The 24,277-nt window shown below is 43.2% G+C and overlaps 1 protein-coding gene across 1 annotated transcript; it reads right to left on the reverse strand.

Annotated features, from left to right (window-relative positions):
• Positions 1 to 1,212: 1,212 nt before the first annotated feature.
• LOC120435264 (ribonuclease inhibitor-like) lies at positions 1,213 to 13,817 on the reverse strand. Its single transcript, XM_039604494.1, has 4 exons — positions 13,659 to 13,817; positions 8,712 to 8,885; positions 5,624 to 5,637; positions 1,213 to 1,238 (listed from the first exon to the last, which is right to left on the reverse strand). The coding sequence occupies exons 1-4, from the start codon at positions 13,748 to 13,750 to the stop codon at positions 1,213 to 1,215; spliced, it is 306 nt and encodes a 101-aa protein (XP_039460428.1). The 5' UTR covers positions 13,751 to 13,817.
• Positions 13,818 to 24,277: the final 10,460 nt, after the last annotated feature.

Raw genomic sequence — 24,277 nt, forward strand, 5'->3', positions numbered from 1 at the left:
ACACCACCTTTCTGTACCACAGGACTGCAGCCACCCTCGTCTCAGCCTGGATGTGATGCTATGGATGTTAAGGCAATCCTGGATTTTCACAGTGAGTGGGATCTGGCTGCTGAAACAAGGGCTGTGGAACTGTTCCAGTCAGTTCAGGACCTAGTGTTGCCAGGACAGGAGTCATTTCCTGTGTCCACACTAGAGGAACTCCAGCATAGCCAGGAACTTGATCCCAGTATTTCAAAGATCTTACCATTTGTCACAAGGAGAAGGCGACCTTCCAGGCGTGTGTGTTTGTGATTCATGTTCACTGTTTCAACTTACTGTTAGATATATGTAACTAAAAAAATATGTAAAATTGCCACTGGTAAATGAAGTCTCCCTAAAGTATAATTTTGTTGATGAGGTAATTGTCACTATATGTTCACGATGCAGTGCATTTTCATTTGTTATATATGTGTATAAATACATTTTAGTATTTTAGCAGTTTTATTTGTTAATTAGATTTTATTGTGATGTTGCACCTCAGTCGCCTAGAGGCCCCGCTGAGGAAAGGTGTTCATGCAGAAGTCCAGTAAAGTCAAGTCACTGTACTGTTTTGTTTTTATTTTAAACAGTTCTGGGAGAATAAATCTGCCCGGCTGGCAAAGTGAGAGCTGACTCCTCTGGTCATTCGCACAACGCAAGGCAGAGAACTAACGGCAATCAGAGTTTAAGGCCAGACCGGCTACAAGTACATATTCAGTAATTCAGCAAATTATTTACATGGCAATGCACTTCAGGTGCAAATGTAGACCCCTAAATAAAATATTATGGGTTATTCAGAACAAAACTATGCTTGGAGAAATATTTTCCCATCAGTTGATCCAACTCCTCCACAGTAGCAGGTGGAATTTTTCTTTTCTGAGGACGGCTTCTTTTACCTGTCACTACGGATGGTCTGTTTATGTTTTGATTGAGAGCCTTTTTGGGGGCAGCTGAAGAGGAGAAGTCTATCTTATGGCCAACCTCTGACTGTATCTTGGTCATATTACCCAGCAAAACCCAGTATGCAGGTTCATCTGTAACAGTCCTTATGCCACGGATGACCACTGTTGCTTCTACTTCAAACAGAAGAGCAGCGACATGGGTGCAGGTATCCGAGACTCTGGCCATACAGGTGCAGTGGGTTCTTCAACCTTCCCTGTGATGCTCACAATGACCCATGGCTGCAATGCTGGTTCATTCAGTCCTTAAGACTGCAGTACCTGAAACACACACAGACAAAGTTAATTTTAAGACAAGAACTTTAATCAGCCAAGGCTGACACAAATGTGTTTTATCTACTTTCAAATCCACTTATCATAAATCTAACAAATAAAGTGTTTATGTAATTTCTTTTTATCTTTTTATGTATCTATCTATAGAACATTGCATGTTATATTCTAAATGTGCCTGGTCTTTTTCAGAAACCCGGCTGCAAAAAATGAACCTAAAGTATGTAATGCAAAGATGTAATCACTTTCAAGAGGGAGATAGCATAAAGTTCGATTTTAAGTGACAATTATGAATCACTTAATAAGATAAGGAGATTCTACAGGTCATTAATCAATGTATAAAACCAAAATAGAATGTATTTTTAATTACATAGGACATAAACACGAAAGCAAGGTCTATAATTAGGATTATTTATAATAAATATGAATTAATTAGTGCAATTTCTTTAACCATAGAGAATGACTGAATGCTTCAGGACAATGTCATATCAATGCACTGAAATCACTATGTTATCCATCTAACAGAGCCTCCACATGTTCTCACTGTAATTTCCCCCTCATGAATGAATTTATGCTGCACTAATCTGAATGTTCGGAGGGAAATCAAATGCATTTTAGTCGCAGTACTCAAGCTGACTTACCTTTGTTTGAATGACGGCGAATTCACAACGTGGAGGCTTAAAAATAGCCAAATCTAGGGTTTCTACTCCAATGCCGTTATTTCACATGGGTCCCCATTTCCTATGCACGGTATTTTTTTCAAGTACCATCTCTTTGCATCCGGACGCAATCTGTCTCTATGCCTTCCTTTTTCTTTTGAGCTGCTTTTAAGTATGGTTCGTAGCAATCTTCCTCCCAACACAGTGTGTTTGTTGTGATTCGTGGCCTGCTAAAATGGTGCCACGCTCCCACAATGCATTGCAGCATGACGTCAACTCCAAAGCCCCATAGCTTTGCAAAAATTGGGTTTAAAGCACTTGCAGCAACAAAGACATAATATTCCAAAAACACGCTTTGCCGACCTTTTTGTATTTACAGTTTTGAGGGATAACCCTCTTAAATTCCTCTAACTAGAAATGTATGTAAAAAAAACAAAAAACGTAGTTTATTGCACTTTTTTGCAATTTCTGTAGTTACTATGGACTTAATCAATGTTCCCTCTAAGCTGCGCACGTGCGCAATTGCGCACTGCTGGCACGGTCTCTGCGCACAGAAAATCTGTGTTGCGCACAAAAAAAATCTAACCTGAATTGAAATTAAAATTAAACAATTCTGTTTTGCAGTGTTAGTCAGTAAGTGACTGGCTGCTCCAGTATGGGATTAGAACGATGCCACCTTATTCCAGTCCAGCCAATAATGTGATTTACATTCGTATATACGCAGCTAATCAACGTGGTTGACAGGCTATGACAGCGTCCTTATGTGCAGACACCGGTGTTTGAGCTAGCAAAGCAGCGTGGCTGATGTGGAGTGAAGCCACGTTAATGACAACGTGTACAACCATTGGAGATGTGAGCAGGACAGACGGAACAACTGACGGAAAAAGTGTGGACTTTATACCAGTTTTTAAATTGTGTTGATAGGCCACGTAAAACCAGAGTTATGATAAAAAAAATATGCAATGTTTGGTTTTCTTCCTGAATACTGTCGTTGTTTATATTTACTGCGGGAAGAAACGGTAAAAACGGCATTTTATAAGAAAAAAGGCTCAAAAGCACTCTCCGCCTGTGAGCAAAAACAAACTCCACCCCTCTCCCTTTCCTATTCGTCCAAAAAAGTACCATGTCGACCAATCAAAAAATGATATGGCAATGTGGCATCTAGTTGTTAAGAAATGGGAGGAAGTTTTGGAGTGACGGCGGTGCTTGAGATGTGAGAGAAATGACTTCCTGTTTGCATTAAGTGCTTCTGTAGGACTGATGTAATTTTCATGGTTGGATCATTTAAATGAAGCTGGACTCAGATGCAGTAAATAAGTTGATTGATCATTAATGAATAAAGCTGGTCAAATCCATCACGTGGACACGTGATTGTGTATTGTAGTATTGATCCCAATGCTGGTATTAGTCCTGGATCAATAACACTGGATGGATGCGTTCAGCATGGAGCCCTGAGCTGTGTTACAGACAAACATGAAACTGACAGGTCTGTGTCATTCACAGTCTGTAACACTTCTAAACAACAGAGGCTGACCCAAGTGCCTCAGAGCCAGGCACACTCACATCACAGCTCTCTAAAGAAGTTTCAAAATAAGAGCTGAAAGCTGTGTTTGCTTGTGTTAGCTTATTATTGTGGAGACTAACATTCAGTGATCATGTGTTCAGACTCATAATGATTACTATCATAAATCATGATATTTGTGTTTACTGTGTGTTGGATCAATAACTGAGATTCATCGTATCACACAGCTGTGCTGCTGCTGCTGCTGGTGATGTCAGCACATCTGGAACAATACGAGGTATCTGCTACCAGACTGAGCAGGACGTGAGACCTGTGGACTGTTTAAAGCTGTCCCTCCACAGGTCACTCAGACCTGATCCACACCTCAGTGATATTCTCTGACTTCCTCAGTAGAGACAGAAACCATTCAGATCTGGGACGATCAGCTGACTGATGATGTCACACAGACTGGGATGTGTTTTTCAGGAATAGTGATTCTGATGTGAGCCTGCTAGCTGACAGCAGACCTGATGAAACCACATGTTCACATCTGTGAGGACAGACTGGACTCTTTGACTGCACCTTGGTTCTCCTCAGAGGTCTGTACAGGAGCACGTCTGTAAAACATACAAGCCTACTTGTGTAGCCTCTGCCTCACATGTAGATACAGTTACTGGTGGCTGTTTCTCTGCCAGTCAGACTGAAACCATGTCCTGATGTGCTCCATCATTCAGCTCTATGCCCCAGTCAGCATCACTGTGTGCTACCAGTGTCAGTGTTTCTGCCCTTTTCATGTTTCATACAAACTAAAGTGATACACAACATATGCAGTGCTATACACACATATTTATATGTTTCTAAGAGTTTGATAACCAAGCTGTTACCAACATCCTGCACCATGTTCTTCTTCAACATGGGAAAAAAATACACAAGACTAGTTTAAATAAAGATTGAAGCCTTTGCTGTTTATTAGATAAACCACATGCATTATGATCCCTCAATACAATAGCATTCTGCTTAGAATTGCATTCAAAACTATTGAGCGAATATTTTTCAGCTTATATGGGTGAAACATTTTCAAATAATGAGCCTCCGACAATGAGTGAAACAGTAAGAGCATGTGGAGAGTTTGGAAACATCCCATTAAGAAAGAGAAATCAAACATTTGGATTCATTTTAATGAGCTCAGACTTGTTGAAAATGCAGAGGAGCTGGTTGTGAACTGAGCTTCAGAGAAACACAACATGCTGATATTCACTGTGAAACTTTGAGTGGAAAAAGACAGAAAACAACATGTGGATCCTGGAATAATGGGAGCTTCCATCTTTAAAGGACTGAAGAGGAAGAAGTTTACAAGGAATCATTTAGAAGAGTTTCAAACATCAACTGATTGAATCCATGAATCTGAAAACGTGTTTGTGAGTGAAAGAGACAGACATGTACAGACTGAACTATCTGTTCAACAGTCAGAGTGTTTCTCTAACAGGAGACACTCTTTACACTCCACTTAGCACAGGGACACTGAGGAACCAGACCAGAACCTAAACCCAGGATAAAGAGTTTGAGTGAATGTGGTGTTGAAGGTGTGGAGGTGGATCAGAGTGTCAGAGGAGACACTGTAGAAGGACAGAGTGCCAGCAGGACAGTCCACATACACTGCTGCTCTGTTAGAGACAGAGGAGGAGGAGGAGATGAATGTGTATCTGTTATTGTGCCAGACAGAACAAGAACTATTATCATCAGAGCAGATCAGACTCCAGGACTGATCATTGTGTCCAAACCAACAGTCATTACTGTCTCCTTTCCTTCTGATTCTTCTGTAACTCACTGATATAGAAATGTTTCCTCTCCACTCGACCTCCCAGTAACAGCGACCAGTCAGACCATTTCTACACAGCAGCTGATAAACATCAAATCTGTCTGGATGATCAGGATATGACTGAACCTCCTCCACACGTGTCACCTTCCTGTTGTTGTCAGACAGTTGGAGCTTTGTGTTCACTGTGTTTGTGTCGATTGTGAGTTGACAGGAATCTGATGGAGAGAACAAACACAATCCAGCTGCAGTTATTGATCCATCATCTGTTCATTGATTGACACTTTGATGATGACTCCTGACATGATGAAGATGGTTGAATGTGTGCTGCTTTTGTTTTCATGAATCCCATTAAAAACACACTTACACTTCCTCAGACCTGGTCTCAACCATTGGACTCCAGCAGGCTCCACCCTGAAAGGAGGAGGGGTGTCAGACCAGCACAGTCAGCATGCACACATGGACATTACATGGCTCTCATTCACATACTGTTACACACTGATAAAGGAACAGTCCAATATTTTCACAAATACACTTCAATCCATACGTGGATCAAGGTGCTGATGATTTGGACTGATCCTGGATCTGTCAGTACACCACTATATTGAATGAAATATGATTGATTCAAACTCTGATCTTCATTATCTTTGTATTCTTCTTCTGTTTAGCGCCCAACTCCCTGCCTTTGCTGCCAGCTGTTTTTCTCTTCTTGGTGCCCAGTCTGTCTCTGCTTCACAGAGACAGACTGGGACATATTTGAACACCAGGACCTAGAAACTTTCACAGGATCAGTACTGGACTACATCAAGTTCTGTACTGCAAATGTGACAGTGGACAAAAGCATTCGGGTTTTCCCAAATCAAAAACCCTGGATGACCAGCGAGGTCCGCTCACTCCTCAAAGCCCGTGATGCCGCCTTCAGGTCAGGTGACAGAGCTCTGTACAGGGCTGCTCGAGCTGACCTGAAAAGGGGGATTAAAAAAAGCCAAGTCAGACCACAAAAGAAACATTGAGTCCCACCTGTCCAGCATCAACACACGAGAGGTGTGGCAGGGAATGCAAGACATCATCAACCACAGAGGCAGCACTGCAAAAACAGAAAATCCGAGTGTGCAGCTGGCAGAGGAAATAAACAGCTTCTTCGCCCGCTTTGAAACACCACAACAGCAACACTCATCTGCTTCAGCCCTGCTCCCATCCTCATCCTCACCTGGTTCCTGCACCGCTCCACTCACTGTAACGGAGCACGATGTCAGACGTGTGCTCCTAGCAGTGAACCCCAGGAAGGCAGCCGGTCCAGACGGAGTACCTGGCAAGGTACTAAGAGCATGCGCACACCAGCTCACCCTCATCTTCACCAGACTCTTCAACCTCTCACTGGATCAGGCAGCCATCCCATCCTGTCTAAAATCAGCCACAATCATCCCAGTGCCGAAGAAGTCTCCCATCTCCAGCCTGAATGATTACCGCCCTGTGGCCCTCACACCGGCAATCATGAAATGCTTTGAAAGACTAGTCCTTCAGCACATCAAGGATTACCTCCCCCCAGAATTCGACCCCCACCAGTTTGCATACCGTGCAAACAGATCCACAGAAGATGCCATCGCCACAGCCCTCCACGCTGTGCTGAGTCACCTAGAGCAGCGGCAGAGCTACGTCCGAATGCTCTTTGTGGACTACAGCTCAGCCTTTAATACTATCATCCCGGACATCCTCATCAACAAACTGGTCACTCTTGGCCTCCCTCCTCTCACATGTGCCTGGATAAAAGATTTCCTCACAAACCGGCCCCAGACTGTGAGACTCGGCCCTCATCTCTCCTCCACTCGCACACTGAGCACCGGCTCCCCACAGGGCTGTGTGCTGAGCCCCCTCCTGTATTCTCTCTACACCCACGACTGCAGTCCGACCCACAACAACACTCTCATCATCAAGTTTGCTGATGACACCACGGTAGTCGGACTCATCTCGAAGGGAGATGAGGCAGAGTACAGAGAGGAAGTCCTGAAGTTGGCAGCATGGTGTTCAGAAAACAACCTGACACTGAACACCAAGAAAACCAAAGAGCTCATTGTTGACTTCAGGAGACACAGCATTGACTTGGCCCCCCTCTACATCAACGGGGAGTGTGTGGAGAGGGTCCACACTTTCCGGTTCCTTGGTGTCCTCATCTCTGCTGACATCTCCTGGACGGAAAATATTTCAGCGGTCATCAAGAAGGCCCAACAGCGGCTGCACTTCCTGAGAGTCCTCAGAAAAACCCACAGACTCAAAAACAGTTTCTTCCCCAAAGCGATAACCACCCTGAACTCACACATGCACCGTTAACACAGCCCCCCACTTCCCACTTCCTCTATGGACCACCACTATTTATACCAATTCCATGTGCAATAACTCAACTGTACATACATAACACTATTTATTACATATTACTTACGGCTTGTAAATTGTACATTTTATATATATATATATATATATATACAGCTTCTTCCCTATGTTAATACTGTTCATATGTATATAGCGCTGCAGAACTGTACCCCCCCCCAGCATGTTTACACTGAGTAGGAGATGCTCTGTATCTCATTGTACAACTGTATAGTGACAATAAAGGCATTCTATTCTATTCTATTCAGTGAGGTTACTGTACATGGCCTCTGACCTCTGAGTGAGTGCAGAATTGTTTTCATGTGTTTTAATGCCACATGAAACCTGTTCATGTTCTGATTTAACAGCAGATTTCTCCACATGCACACAGAGAAATATTTGCCTCTGCCACACAAAAAGTGGACCATATATTTGTTTTTGAATATTTCATCATGAAACTATTAAGGGATCAGAGTATTTCCTCAGTAAACAGTCTGATGCTCATGTTACTCCACTGAATCATTCTGTTGTCAGCTGACATCACTGAGAGTCACCTGTCAGTCACCCGCATTCTAAGAGGCAACGGAGAAGAGATGCAGGTTATGGACTCAGCTAGCTTAGCTGCACCTTGGATTGCATAATCACTCACAAATTGTGCCCTTCCACCAAATGGTTCAAACATTAATATATGATGTTTATATGTTTTATAATATATGTCTGTAACCTGTTTCATGTGCTCAACCATCTTACAATAGCAGTAAAGAGGCATTGTGTGAGGCAAGCAGTTCTCTTGCCTCACAGTAAGGGGCAGTCGTGAGCTTTGACGTTCTTATGCTACTTTGCAGCTGCTATAAGTGACAGCAAGCTAGCAGCAATCTTAGAGTCCATTGTTACAAGTCAAGTGCAAAAAAATAATGAACTTTTTTTTCCAGAAGGATTGGCAAATTAGTGTTATGCAGGGTACAGTTTGTCTGTGTAAAGAATGCTGATGAAACAAAACCTGTTAACTGCTGCCGATCGAATGCGAGACAGGACTGGCTCAATTTGTGGCAGCAGCAGCTCGTAGTGGTGTTGTGGTCTGCCACAGCAATTGCTACTGCTTTGATAATGTTTTTAAATTTTACCTGAGAGTGTCCAGTCTCCAGCGTGGATCCTTTATACCAGCTGACAGCAGCTTTATCCCTGAATCGCCTGGGTCATTGTAGCTCAGATCCAGCTCTTTTAGATGGGAGGGGTTGGAGCTCAGAGCTGAGCCCAGAAACATACAACCTTCCTCTGTGATAAGACAGCGTGATAAACTGCAGACACACAAAATAACAATCCATCTGTAAACACTCATCTAATGGTTTGTCTTTGTTTTACATTCATTTCATTAATTTAATTCAAGTTACATTTATAGAGTGACAGTCAATATCAAAATTTGGAACAAAGTGGAATAGCAGTCGACTCTACAATATTAAATAGAGGTGACCTGAACAAGATCACCACTTGACTCCATTGTAAAAACTCAAAATCTTCCCAAGTATATTTGTTTAATTCCTAGTTAAAATATCTCATCATACTTAAAATAAGACACAATCAGCTATAAAGTAACATTTCATTGGCAGATTTTTTTCACTACTTTCAAGCAAAAAATATTCTATTAATTAACGCTTTAAGACCTACCATAGAACCAAGTCCGCCAGAGCTTATATTATATTTTTACATGCTGTAGTGCCATTTTTGGGAGCATTTCAAGTTGCTATACATCAATACAACCATTATAGCCCAAATGTTAAATAATATGTATGCATTAAGTGCATAGTAATTATATAAATTGCAAAAAATTGCAATAAACTACAAAAAAATTTAAAATCGTTTTTGTTTTTTTAACAACAACGCTAAAGCTATTCCATTATACCTGTATGTAAAAAATACACTGCACCCAAAATATTTCATAGTTCAGCAATACTGATCAATCTAATAAACTTAAACCTACTCCATCCCCCCTATTCTGGTATTTTAAAGAGTACTTAGCAGAAATATTAAGCAAACTAACAAATAGGGTTGCAAACTCCCAGCAAAAAAAAAAGTGACGGTTTCCTCGTGGCTGCGTGCAGCGGGGCTAGGGGAGGGTCTGTGCTGACGGACGTGGGTTACTGACCTGGTAGCCTGGCTGCCCCTGGGTGGGTCCGGGATGGGCGTGAGGTTCTGGGGGCGTTCCGTCTCTGGGCTGGGGCCCTGGCCGGGCCTCAGGGGCCTGGGTCCTGGTTGGTGTATTGCCGGGGTTGTGGGGGCGGGTGGGTGTATGGGGCCCGGCCCTGGCGCAGGGTGCGCGCGGTGCATCGAGCCACCTGGGGGCTCTTCAACTGGTGGGGAGGTTATCACATCTTGCAGGAGCTTTCTCTCTTCGGGAACTCTCTCTCCAGGAGGGGAGATACAGGAGAGGTGGAGGAAGCTCTCAGCCTGGGCGTCTATTGTCTTGTGTAGTCTGGAAGATGAGTGGATGATGGGGTGGGTGTAGTTTTCTCTGTGGTGGGGTCGGGTGGACTGTCCCGGGCTCTGTGGGGCTGGGCGGCGCTGCTGCACTGGGCCCCGGTCCGGATGGGCCTGGGCCCCCCTTTCCCTGGCGGGTTGCAGAGTATGGGGGTGCCTACTGGGGTCAGCGGGGAGCTGGCCCCAGGGGGGTCACTGCCCTCCCTTCCTTCCCTCCCCATCTCCAGCTGCCTCCCTCTTCTCGCTCCACCACAGTCACCCACACATGCAGGGCCTTGGGGTAGGGGTGTGTCACCAGGGTGCAGGGAGGCATCCCCCCTCTGTCCCCTTCTGGCTGCCTCTGCCTCAATTTTATCCCACAACTTAGACATTCACATTACTCACACTCTCATTACACATACATATAGGATCTTGGGGGTGGGCACGCCACACAGAATCCAAATTACCATCAGGGTGTACACCTCACCCCTGGCGTCGTTGCCCACCTCTCAATTTTAAATACACGTAGACATTGAGGGCTAGCAGGAGGGGCTATGCGCCTACCTGCTGCTCTGGCAGGTAGCTCCTTGCCCTCCTGGGTTTTAAATGCACCTTAGAACACACATACATCAACACTACATATGAGCGGGTGGAGGGAGGTTTGGAGTCTTCACACACCCCCGTTCTCTGCGGCCTGCTGGAGCGGGGGGGCTAGGAGGAGGAGTTGGCCGTCCGACTGGGGTCTGGAATGTGGGGCCTCCCTGCTGCTGCGGAGTCGGGGCGGTCTGCTTCTCCCCACCGCAGGGAAAAGGGTAACACCACCTGGGTCTGGGTGCAGTTTCCCCCTCCAGGGGCAAGGGTACCCGGACCCGGTTCTCAGAGTACGCTTGGGGAGAGTGATTGTGTGTACAGCGTCTCTTTATGTCTGTCTCGCGTTGGTTGAGTGTGGAATAATTGCCTATGAGAGCATGAGGGTGGGAATGGATGTTTGTATCTGTGTGTGCCTGTATGTCTGTGTCTATATGTCAGGTTGGGTATCAGACGCCACCTCTCTGGGGACATCTCAGGCCCTCCAAGGTTTGAGGCCTATCTCCCCACCACTTCCCCTGCCGGTGGTGGGACGCCCTCAGACATCGGTGCGTTGGTCGCTCTCTGTGTCCGGGGTGGGCGCCCAGGTACACACGGCTCACTCCTTGGCGGCTGCTTATCGGGGCCTGGAGCCTGGGGCTCACTCGGGCCACTTCGGAGGCGGTGTGCCCTCGGCCTCTCGGCCCGGGGCTCGGTCACTCAGGCACAGCTGGCTGCCGGCGGAGCTCACGGGCACGTCACTGCAACCCCCCCGGCTTCTGCTCCGCGGCTGCTGAGTGACCCCTCATCTGGGACTCTCCTCAGCTCTTTCTGGGATAGTGACGCGGCTGCCCCTCTGTTGGTCTTCCTTGGTCTCTTGTGTTCTGGGGGCCTCTGGATGTCTGGAGTTTTGATCTCCTCCATACCTGCTTCATGCCCTGGAGGACGGGGCAGTGGCCCCCCACACCCTCTAGCAGATCATTACATGAAGGAACCTTTTAAAAACAAGCGCGTTCATGCTCACAGGTGTACACACAGGTGATCACACACAAACTACACCCTTTTTGGCTCTTACCTCAAAGCACACTGTGCGCTGTCGATCTTACGTGCTGCACAATAATGTCTAACATTTAGTATTTACTGTCATATTCCATAGATCATTGTGATGTTGTTTATTACTCTCGTTTTCTTCTGCTTGCTTTCTCTTTCTTTCTCAACAGGTGAACCAGATGATCGATATATGTATTTTTTGTCTGCTTATTTTGTTGGTTTTTGGTTTTTTGCCCTTTTTCCCCGTCCCTCTTCCCCGCTGTTTTTCTTTCCCTCTTTCTTTCTCCCCTTTCTTTCCCCCAGTTAAGTCTGTCCCGTATTCAGCAAGTGAAAATAAAATAAACAATAAAAGGTGAATCAAATGGACCATTACGGCAAGGCTGGGATGGTCCATTTGGTAAAAGTAAATCCGTTGGGCATCTTTCTTCGCCTTTAGACAATAATTCTGATGGCAAAAGAACCAAGCAGGACAAAAAAAAAAAAAAAAAAAAAAAAAAAAAAAAGAGTACAGAAATATTAAGCAAACTAACACATAGGGTTGCAAACTCCCAGCGAAAAAAAAAGAAAATAGGGAACCACCGCCGACCCTCCACCTCATGATGCTTAATCGACGTAATCAACTTTTATTTGATGCAGTGTGAAACAAAAAATGCACAGAATTAAATTATTTTTCAAGAATAATTAAATAGATTCAACATCTTTCTTCAACAGAATTGCAAACTGCACAGATGGTACCTTCCCAAAAGAAAAAGTACTATAGCTTACTAGGGTATATTAGACTTAACACTTACTATATACAGTAATGGACTTTTACACATTTTACATCAGATTAAAACTTTGGGTGTAAGATTCTGATAATTATTTATTAAAAGCTAGACATTTTAAATGAGAATAAGAAAGATAAGGCCCCCCTGGCTAAACTTTGCTAGATCTGCCCCTGCACAGTTACCAGCCGTCAGCTGCGTAGAAAAGGATCCTGGTCTAGAAAGTAATATTAAATAAATTCTAACAACAGCTTATCAAGGTTAAACGTACTGCTGTTGTTCAGCCGCTGGTTTCCTCTTTCTGGTGCAAAGTGGGCCAAAAACAAAGAAGAGAGACAGACTCGCGACAGAAAAGCCAATCAACTGATCATTAAGCAGTTTCATGAAGTAGCAGCAGGAGAGGGAGGGAGAGAGAAGAGGCAGTCGCTCCATATATCGGTTGTTAAGCTTAACGTGGGAATGCTTTACAAACATTCAGAGATGAACTTAAACACTTGCTTTACTTCTCTCGGGGATCACTTCCTCCGAGATGAAATGCTGGTTTGCTAGCTAGGCTACAAATACACACAGCCGCTCTATCACGTGACGCATACTGCTCCGACGTGCTATGGTTATGAGCCGAGTTACGCCCTGTTGCAAGTTTTGTGAGGTGCTTTTTTAATATTTAATGGATCTGATTACATTTTTTTATTTCTCTCCGATATCCGATCCAGTAATTTACGTCAGTATCGGACCGATACCGATACGTAATATCGGATCGGTCCATCTCTAATAAAAACTGAAGCATTTTAGCTTGGATTGTGGATTTAACAGAGGTAAAAAGGAGAAGCCCTTGTCAGTACTCTCATTTCATCATTTCAGATCAACTAAAATCTTCCAGGTAGTTTTTAAAACTATCTGATAATTGATTTGACTCCAACCTAAAAGTAACAAGCGTGTCAAGTCAAGTCAGCTTTATTTGTCTAGCATGTGTAAAAGATATCAAGTGTCAGTCAAATTGCTGAACAGAAGAACAAAGAAAAAGTTAAAAGAAAGAATTTAAATGAATTAAAATGAAAATATTACAAAAAAGTGTGACTCAATTTTTCAAAACCCCTCTTAAAAAGAATGTTTGAAATTGTATAAAGAGTTTATAAAAATGATCAGAGGAAGCAATTAACTAACTTCATCAAAAAGGACTCGAAGTTCCCGTGAAGTATTATGACTTTTTTGGAGTGTAAAAGACTGAATCCTGACCTGAGAATTTGTAGTGTACAATGTGGACTCTCCAGTGCAGCAGACAGAAATCTAAGTCCTGAATTCTCCAGGTCATTGTTACTCAGGTCCATCTCTCTCAGGCTAGAGGATTGGGAGCTGAGAACTGAGGACAGAATTTCACAGCTTTTCTCTGAGAGATTACAGCCACCCAGTCTGATAAATTAACAAACAAACAGACAAAAGTAGTTAAATTTAAAGTTTATCAATGTTGCATGGAGGACTTACTAGGTTTGGAAACATTTAATGTTTTTTTTAGGACTGGCTAGAACTGCTATTGCTGTATTTAAAATATATCAGAAACAGACCTTTACTGTCACTGACAATAATGATAAATGGTAAGATACAACAAGAAAATTATGACTTTAACCTTTAGTAACTACATCTTTAACTGATTATTTAATTTGATTAAAAATAAATCATCCTTTAATCTAACCTCAGAGTTTCCAGTGTACAATGACGACTCGGCAGTGCAGCTGACAGACACTTCAATCCTGAATCCTGTAAGTTGTTGTTACTTAAGTCCAGCTTTTTCAGATTAGAGGACTGTGAGCTGAGAACTGAGGACAGAGCTTCATAGCTTCTCCTTGAAAGAAAACAGCCACTTAATCTAGAAATAAAGAACAAAAATTAAAAAAATGGTTTTAAATATTCATTGAGGAATTACCAGATGTAGCAATAGTTTATGTTGTTTTGGGATTGCCTGGTATTACTATTGTCTTATTTTACACACATGAAGATCAACTGACTTCCAAACTGGTACTTAGAGCTGTTTTCACACATGAAGGATATGGAAGCTAAAGGCAACACAAGACTTTAATGCACATTGCATACTTCGCCACATGGTTAGCGCATGCCAAATTAATGTTATATTTGCTGGGACATTTGTTTTGTATTAACTTGGTGTGAATTTACTGGCAGTAATTCACTATCTAATAATGCAACCAAAAGCAAATAAAAATAACCTGACAATTGTATAGGTTTGCCTTTTATTTAGTAATGCAAGACAGATTCTAAATAATACTGGGAAAGAATGAATCCTGACATTAGACTTTTTAGGCAACAGTGTGGACTCTCCACTGCAACAGACAGAAGCACCACGCCTGAATCATGGAGGACATTGTTGCTCAGGTCCAACTCTTTTAGACTCGAGGCCTGGGAGCTGAGAACTGCGGACAGAGCTTCACAGCATCTCTCTGAGAGGAAACAGCCACTCACCCTAGATATGAAGAACACCAACAAGAATAAAGGAACTAGATTAAAGTAAAACAACTGGTTATAATAAGACTCTTTTTGACTCTGAGCACACAACTAACACTAACAATAAGGAGACCTGCTTCAACACCTGAATTACAGGCACTATAGTGTACCGATGGTCAAGTAGAGAGTTATCAGATTTGGCAACATTTAATATTATTTAAAGGCTTGCTGGAATTACTATTTTCTGATTTTCAACACATTTGAAATATGTGCCAATAGAAATAATGAAAAATACTAAGAAACAACAAATGGATGACGCTCACCATTATTAGATAGTTAACTAGAAATTTCATGATTTGATGAGAAGGTAAATAACCCATTGATCTGACCTCAGAGTTTCTAGCATACAGTGTGGACTTTGCAGTGCAGCTGACAGAAGCGTCATTCCTGAATCCTGGAGGTTGTTAATACTCAGGTCCAGCTCTTTAAGACTAGAGAACTGAGAGCTGAGTACTGAGGATAGAGTTTCACAGCTTTTCTCTGAGAGTAAACAATCACTCAATCTAGAAATAAATAACACAGACAACCAAAAAAAAAAAAAAATAGATTAAAGAGTATTGATGGTGCAGTACAGAGTTAAAGGTTTGTCAATATTTAATATTCTTTCAGTGGCTGGAATTGGCATTGTCTGGTTTTAAACAAATATGAAATAGGTCAATTTACTTTCTATTATAAATAATGAAAAATACTAACAGACAACAACAAATACATGAAGTTTAAAGCTGGTATATGTTTAACTGCATATTATTTCATTTAGTAAACAAATAAAATATCATTAGATCTGACCTAAGCGTTTCCAGTCTACAGTGGGGACTTTGCAGTGCGGCAGACAGAAGCTTCACTCCTGAATCCTGGAGGTTGTTAATACTCAAGTCAAGCTCTCTCAGACTAAAGGACTGGGAGATGAGAACTGAGGACAGAGCTTCACAACTTCTCTCTGAGAGGAAACAATCACTCAATCTAGAAATAATGACCACAGACAACAACAAAAAGTATTGGATTAAAGGGTGTTGATGGTTCCACAAAGAGTTATAAGATTTGGTAATATTTAATATTCTCTTAGGTGTGGCTGGAATTTCGATTGCCTGATTTAACAAATCTGAAATATAGCAAGTTACTTCAACTAAGAAACAATGGAGAATACTAAGAAACAACAATAGATGGATAAAGTTGACCATTAATACATGTTTAATCGCAAATTGTTTTATTTGATAAAAAATAAAAACAATATCCCTTGATCTGACCTCAGTGTTTCCAATGTACAGTGTGGACTTTGCAGTGCAGCAGACAAAAGCTTGACCCCTGAGTCCCGGAGGTTGTTGATACTCAGGTCAAGCTCTCTCAGAGTAGAGGACTGGGAGCTGAGAACTGAGGACAGAGCTTCACAGCTTCTCTCTGAAAGGAAACAACCACTCAATCTAGAAATACAAATGGACAGAAAAATTAGCTCAAATTAAATGTCTTGCCGCAAGTTCGCTCTTCAAGTTATAAAAATTCCTCCGCAAAAACAAATCTGTTCATCTGTTCATGCCTGCTTCTCCAAGTGACTTCTTCATTTTCTAAATACACAGTCCAGAGACTCTGTGTCTCCAGACAGAAACATACATTAACTTACAGAGCTTTGTTGGAGGCTTTCACCACTGGCAGCATCCTCAGAAGAGCCTCCTCTGAAGCAGAGTATTTCTTCAGATCAAACACATCCAGATCTTTTTCTGATGACAGTAAAATGAAGACCAGAGCTGACCACTGAACAGGAGACAGTTTATCTGTGAAGAGACTTCCTGATCTCAGGGACTGTTGGATCTCCTCGACTAGAGAACGATCATTCAGTTCATTCAGACAGTGGAACAGAGTAATGCTTTTCTCTACAGAAAGATTCTCACTTAGCTTCTCCTTGATGTACTGGACTGTTTTCTTAATGGTCTGTGAGTTACTTCCAGTCTGTGTCACGAGGCCTCGTAGGAGAGTCTGACTGGTCTGCAGTGAAAGACCCAGGAGGAAGTGCAGGAACAAGTCCAGGTGTCCATTTGGACTCTGCAAGGCCTTGTTCAATGCACTCTGGTGGAGATATTGCAGGTTTCGTTTGCTAAATAATTTGGACCACCAGGAGGTTGTTTCTTCAAGCAAATTGACTCCAGAGCTGATGAATGTCAAATGGACATAAAGAGCAGCCAGAAACTCCTGAACACTCAGATGGATGAAGCAGAACACCTTGTCCTGGTAAAGTCCTCTCTCCTCTTTAAAGACCTGTGTGAACACTCCTGAATACACTGAGGCTGCACTGATATCGATGCCACACTCTGTCAGGTCTGATTCATAGAAGATCAGGTTTCCTTTCTGCAGCTGATCAAAAGCCAGTTTTCCCAGAGACTCAATCATCTTCCTGCTCTCTAGACTCCAGTGTGGATCTGTCTCTGTTCCCCCATCACAACTGACCTTATTTATTTTAGCCTGAACCAGCAGAAAGTGGATGTACATCTCAGTCAGGGTCTTGGGCAACTGTCCTCCCTCTCTGGTTTTCAGCACATCCTCCAGAACTGTAGCAGTGATCCAGCAGAAGACTGGGATGTGGCACATGATGTGGAGGCTTCGTGATGTCTTGATGTGGGAAATCATCTTGCTGATCTGCTCTACATCTATGAATCTCTTCCTGAAATACTCCTCCTTCTGTGGGTCAGTGAATCCTCTGATCTCTGTCACCATGTCAATACACCCAGGAGGTATCTGATTGGCTGCTGCAGGTCGTGTGGTTATCCAGAGGCGAGCAGAGGGAAGCAGTTTCCCCCTGATGAGGTTTATCAGCAGCACATCCACTGAGGTGGACTTTCTAGGGTCAGTTAGGATTGTAGTTTTGTGGAAGTCCAGAGGAAGTCGACACTCATCCAGACCATCAAAGATGAACACAACCTGGAAGTCTTCAAAGCTGCAGATTCCTGCTTCTTTGGTTTCAGTAAAGAAGTGATGAACAAGTTCCACCAAGCTGAACTTTTCCTCTTTCAGCACATTCAGTTCTCTGAAAGTGAATGGAAATATGAACTGGATGTCCTGGTTGGCTTTGTCTTCAGCCCAGTCCAGGGTGTATTTCTGTGTTAAGACTGTTTTCCCAATGCCAGCCACTCCCTTTGTCAGCACTGTTCTGATTGGTTCATCTCCTCCAGCTGAGACTTTAAAGATGTCTTCTTGTCTGATGGTTGTTTCTGGTCTGTCTGGTTTCCTGGATGCTGTTTCAATCTGTCTGACCTCATGTTCATCATTGACCTCTGCAGTCCCTCCCTCTGTGATGTAGAGCTCTGTGCAGATCTGATTCAGAAGGGTTGGGCTTCCTGCTTTAGCGATCCCCTCAAACACACACTGGAACTTCTTCTTTAGTGCAGATTTAAGTTTATGTTGACAAACTTCAGCAAAATATTCTGAATAACAATTATAAAAGCACAGAGAATTTTCATTAATTCTTCCAAAGACTGCTCATGATCATTTCACTCCAGATAAGAAATGACTGTATACAGGTTTAATTATAGGTTGGGGCATTAGTGTAAATGCTTGATTCATCCATCATAAATCTTTAGAGAAATCCTCTTACTGTAATACAGACAGTCAGCCAGAACTTCCTGCTTCATTCTCCTCAGGAAGGACACTGCCATCTTCACAAATGCCACTCTGCTGCTCATCCTCTGCTCATCATCGTCTGTGTTTCTCTCAAAGAATCCTGCATAATCTGGATTCAGTACCTTCTGGATCTTCTTCAGCTCCTTCTTCACAAAAGTGATGATGTTGTCCTCCAGCAGCTGAAACAACATACCTAATGAATGATCCAATCAGACTGAAATCATGGAGCCAAACATAAGATCCATGTTAGACACACTGACAATCCACTGGTCTACAAAGAGCAGCATGAAGATGACTGTGAACAGAATAGATATAAAAGTAGTTGTTTTGCATGTACAGACCATAAATATGGAGTCCAGGTGTGTTTGATGCTGCTGGGCAGACTGACCACTGGGACCCTCTGAGCTCCACTCCACTCTGTGGAGGAACCATGTGGAATTACTTCAAGCATGTGATAAAGATCCCATAGTTTTCTGCTCAAATAACTTAATCTGAATCAAGTTTGTCAAGTATAAAACCATCAGTTTCTGAAAATATAGGGCAAATAACCTCCCATCCATCTTCTTTCTCTTTTCCAGGGGCGGGTCAAAGCAGCTTAAGCACAGAAGCCCAGACCGTGTTCTGGGTTTGCTTCAGGCCCTCCTCCCGGTGGGACATGTCCAAAACAACTCATTGATAAAGATGCCCAGAACAAATTAACTGGCTCCTTTCGATGCGGAGGAGCAGTGGATCTACTCAGAGCCCTTGCGGGATAGCCAAACTCCTCACCCCATTTCTAAGGGAGAAGCCAGTCACCTTTCAGAGAAAGCTAATTTCCACTGTCCACAATCTAGTTCTTTCGGTCACTACCTACAGCTCGTCACCATAGGTGAACTGGTACATCAAGAGCTTCACTTTTACACTCAGCTCTCTCTTCACCAGTGGTGATACAGAGTCTCCTTTCCAGCACCCTAGCATAGACTCTTCCAGGGAGGCTGAGGAGTGTGATCCCCATATAATTGGAGCACACCCTCCGGTCTGCCAATCCAGATGTTTAAGGTTCAGCCTTAATGCCAATGAACAAGATCTCTTGTGCCCTTAACTTTACCAACTACAACACAGTACAACAGTAAGGTCCAGCAATGCTTTAACACCTGTAAGGAGATAGCGAAATAAAATACAAGCTTCTAGTATTTTTTTTTCTAAAGGTAGCATTTTTTGTTTGAGCTTTATGCTCCATCTCCTTCATTTCTGTTTCATTTGCAGCTTTAGTTTTAAAAATGTCCTCATTCAGCCTCTGTTTTTTCCGCTTTATCACAACCTCTAATTTATGTTTCTTCAGTTGTAGCTTTACTTACAGCTCGGTTAATCCTACAACATTGTCCTTTTTCCTGTTACTTGGCTGTAATGCTTTTCTCCTTTGGTAATTGAGTCACCTTATCCACAGGAAAAATCAAACCCTTCAACCAGTATCTTCTGTTCAACCAGCGCATGGTTCATTTGTGACACAACCAGTTCTTCTTTCCTCAAATTACCCTGAACACCAGAATACCAGCATCTTTCACAGACCTGTTCAAATCAATCATCATGACATCATGACAATGACTCAAAAGAGAGACTCAACTTATTCTTTTAAAGTACTATATAAATATAAACAATATAAACATAATAGCCTACAAAACAAGGCAATGCCGTGAGCTAATGAGAGATTATATCAAAGTACAAGAAAATGAGACTTCAGACCTGCTAGAAAGGAGTTTCACTGAATAATGCGAAGCTCCAGCTGTAGGAGGAGTAGGCCTAAAAACAACTACAGCTAACAACCTAAGGAGTTTGCAAAGAAAAGCGTCTGGACTTCTTTGAGTTGCTTGAAGACGTTTCACCTCTCATCCGAGAAGCTTCTTCAGTTCTAAGGGTCAATGGTGGAGAGTCCCAGATTTAAACCCAGTGGGAGTTTCCCTCCAAAGAGGGACAAAGGACCCCCTGATGATCCTCTAATCACATGAGCCAAGGTGTGAAAGCGGGTGTGGGTCCCAATAAGCCAGGGTTTCGGGTGAGCTCATTGTGAAACCTGGCCCCACTCTATCATGTGATTTCCTGAGGTCAGATGGCCCAGGATGTGAGTGGGTGTTAAGGCGTCTGGGAAGGGAACTCAAAACTGGATTATAGATGGCAGACAGTTGGTGTCGTAAACCACCGCCTCTGTTCAAAGATGGTCGCTCACAGTGGACGTAAATGGCTTCTTTCACTCCTCTTTCAAACCATCTGTCCTCTCTGTCCAAAATGTGAACGTTGGCATCCTCGAAAGAGTGTCCTGTATCCTTAAGATGCAGATGAACTGCTGAGTTCCCACTGGGTTTAAATCTGGGACTCTCGGCCATTTGACCTTAGAACTGAAGAAGCTTCTCGGATGAGAGGTGAAACGTCTTCAAGCAACTCAAAGAAGTCCAGACGCTTTTCTTTCCAAGCTCCTTAGACTAAGATGACCTGGATGACTGAGAACCTTCACAGACATACAGCTAACAACACAAACTAGAATTTAAATCTGGCACACAAACCAGATATGATTGACATGTCGGTCATCTTACTCTGGAGCTTTCTCGCTTTCCTGTAAACCTTAAGGCTACGTCTGCACGTGGATGGCTATTTTTTAAAAACGCAGAGTTTTCTATGCGTTTGCACCTTTCGTCCACACGTGAACGGTGTTTTTTCGGTCACTGAAAACTGAGATTTTTTAAAACTCCTGCCAGGGTGGAGATTTTCAAAAACTCAGTTGTTGCCTTTACAGGTGGACAAGGAAAATTGAGATTCAGTGCGTGCCATTTTGATGTCACGCTCTGTGCCATGCTATTGTTTATGTCACCAGTGTGTTTCTGCGTTGTGTCTGATAAAAACGGTAAAAGAAAGAAAGACCTCCAAATAAATAGCTTGCCCACTCCAGCTCCTCTCCCACAGGGGAATTGTAGAAAAGGGCTGGCATTTATTATTACATTAAACATAAAATATGCATTTACACGTAACATATTTGATAAAACAAAAACAACAACATGAAATCCGACATACCTGATAAAAACGGTAAAAGAAAGAAAGACCTCCAAATAAATAGCTTGCCCACTCCAGCTCCTATGACCAAACACAAACAGTGGGGAAGAGGGTTAGCTTAACCCACCACAACTTCCAAGCTAGCAAGAATTATCTATTCATGCTAGTGTTCACGTTCCCTAGAACACACATATGGCACACACATACTACACATTTGTAACATCTAACAAAAACAGGCTTAATAATGACAATAATTGAACTAAAATCACAATCAGAAACATCCAGGTGGCTAAATATGCATTATATGAGTGTTTTACAGTGTTGGGAAAGAAATTACACCAACCTCTCCCACAGGGAATTGTAGAAAAGGGAGAGGCAAAAGGGTACACTGTATTTATATGGTTGCACCAAAGAAGAAGAAGAAAAGAATGAGGAGGGGCTCTAACCGATAATGAACATAACTACAGGCTTGGAGGTCCTAAAAGTCAGGTATAAAGGGAAGAGTTTGGGGGTTTAGAACACATTTTGTGTAATTATAACAATGTGATTTATGACCCTGTTACATTCACCCCCCAAGAATTACACAAAATCCTAAAGAGTACACCAAAAAAAAAAAAATAAAATAAATAAAATGTATAAACCCACAATAACAGATACAGTGGCCTCAAACAAATTCACATCACATACAGTGAATTAGATCAGCAACATAGCTTCCTCCAAGGAGGATAAGAGACCTGAGACCCGCTCGGCGCCTAGCAAGATCCCAGGACACACAATAGACAAAATGAGGTGCCATTTACACCACACAAAACAGGCCATAATATCTATGGGCATCACCATCAGACTGCACAAACTGAAAAAAAAAAAAAAAAAAAAAAATACAGTCAACTCTTTGCTTGCACTATACTTTTCCAAAAACAATAGCAATGGACAACATATAGCAATAAACAAATTCACACATCGATAACCGCTGCTTGAACAGGTTCAACACCAAGGAGTGTCTCGAGTTGAGCCATTGATTCAATCAAGCGACGAACTGGTTTAATGATTCTACCAAAACGTGTGGTAAGTCCCTGATCCACGTCCACATTTTCGGGTTCAAGAGAATGAAAACTGTGGGATGGGAAAGCAGCAGGGGAGTCTGGGAGGCTCCATCACCAGCCAGCCCACCAAGATCAGGAACATCCATTATGGGAGGGGTCTCAAGAACGCCATCTTCGACTGGGTCAGCGGCGGATTGCTGATGGATCCATGATAGTGTGCGGTCATCACGCTCGCCAATGCTGGAGACAGAAGCCTCAGAACATGTAGCAGGGGGTACAGCTCCTGTGTCCCCAAAAGATGTCACAGACCCATCCAGGTCAGACTCAGGGGGCCACTGACAACGCTCACAGCAGGATGTGCAGCATCGTCATTCAATGTTGTGTCCAAGGGCAAAAGTTAACTTGAAGGAGCAGGTTGCGATGCACCACACGCTCATGACCTTCTTTGTCTCCGATACGGCAGATGTGAAGAGCAGGATCCAAGTCGACTACCGTGTACACAACAGGTTCCCATTTGTCAGAGAGCTTCCTTTTTCCTCTGACTCCCTTGTTTGCCAACAACACCTGGTCCCCTAGTGAAAGAGGCAGACCCTTCACCTTTCTGTTGTACTGGTCAGACTGGTGTCTCTGCTCCATCGTGCTGTGTTCCTGGGCTTGGAGCATGGCAGGCGCAGGTCATTCATCAGTGACTTGACATAGGTATCATAGTCACAAATGGTGTCATTATGAAGGACATCCCGAAACATTAGGTCAACTGGTAACCTTGGGACCCTCCCAAACATCAGGTAGAATGGCGCAAAGCCGGTGGTCTCGTGTGCCGTACAGTTATACACAAACGTCATGGACTGTATCATCTGCGGCCATTTCTGCTTAGATCTGGGGAGGGACCGTAACATGTTTCAAGGGTGCGATTAAATCTCTCCGTGGTACCATTACCCATGGGGTGGTACGGTGAAGTGTGGGATTTGGCAATGCCACCCAAAACCAGAAGCTCTGCAAGCAGTTCGCTCTCAAAACTAGCTCCCTGGTCAGAGTGAATGCGCTGAGGGAAGCCATACACGCAGAAGAATCCATCCCAGAGCTTTTTAGCAACTCTCTTAGCTGTCTGATCCTGGCATTGGAATGCATGTGCTAATTTTGTGAAGTGGTCAGTAATCACAAGAACATCCACAGACTTGTTGTTGCTGTCCTCAGCTGACCAGAAGTCAATGCACACAAGTTCCAGTGGAGCACAGGTCTTAATGCTTTCCAATGGGGCCCTAGCTGCTGGCTCTGGGGTCTTACTGAGAACACACCTGCGGCAACTTCTCACATGATTGCGCACATCCTTCTCCATATCATACCAGAAGAAAGCGCTGACGAGCCAAGGAGAGTGTGCGAGGTTGACCTTGATGACCAGCATTGTCGTGTATGCCAGACAGCACCATTTGCTTTAGAGAGTCAGGTACCACAAACTGGAATCTCTTGTGTTTTGTCAGTGGATCCTCACAACTCTGTAGAGGACACCATTGAGGAATGTGAGCTTGTCCCATTGTTTCAGGAGCCGCAATGTATGTTGGTTCTCGTGATAGCGCTCACGTCTGGAGGGTCTGCGCTCACGCTCAACATAGCGGGCTACTCTGGAGATCACGGGATCCCCTGTTTGGTGAGACAGGAGATTAGCGTGGGACA

The sequence above is a fragment of the Oreochromis aureus genome, linkage group 3 (assembly GCF_013358895.1).
Source record: "Oreochromis aureus strain Israel breed Guangdong linkage group 3, ZZ_aureus, whole genome shotgun sequence".
NCBI lineage: Eukaryota > Metazoa > Chordata > Actinopteri > Cichliformes > Cichlidae > Oreochromis > Oreochromis aureus.

Bases quoted from the DNA above. Each gene is read 5' to 3' on its own strand.
- LOC120435264 (XM_039604494.1), bottom strand. From the start codon at position 13,750: ATGGACCTGAGTAACAATGACCTGGAGAATTCAGGACTTAGATTTCTG. The intron at 8,886-13,658 runs GTCAGGATTCAG...GTGTGTCTGCAG, and splicing joins TGTACACTACAAATTCTCAG to TTTATCACGCTGTCTTATCA.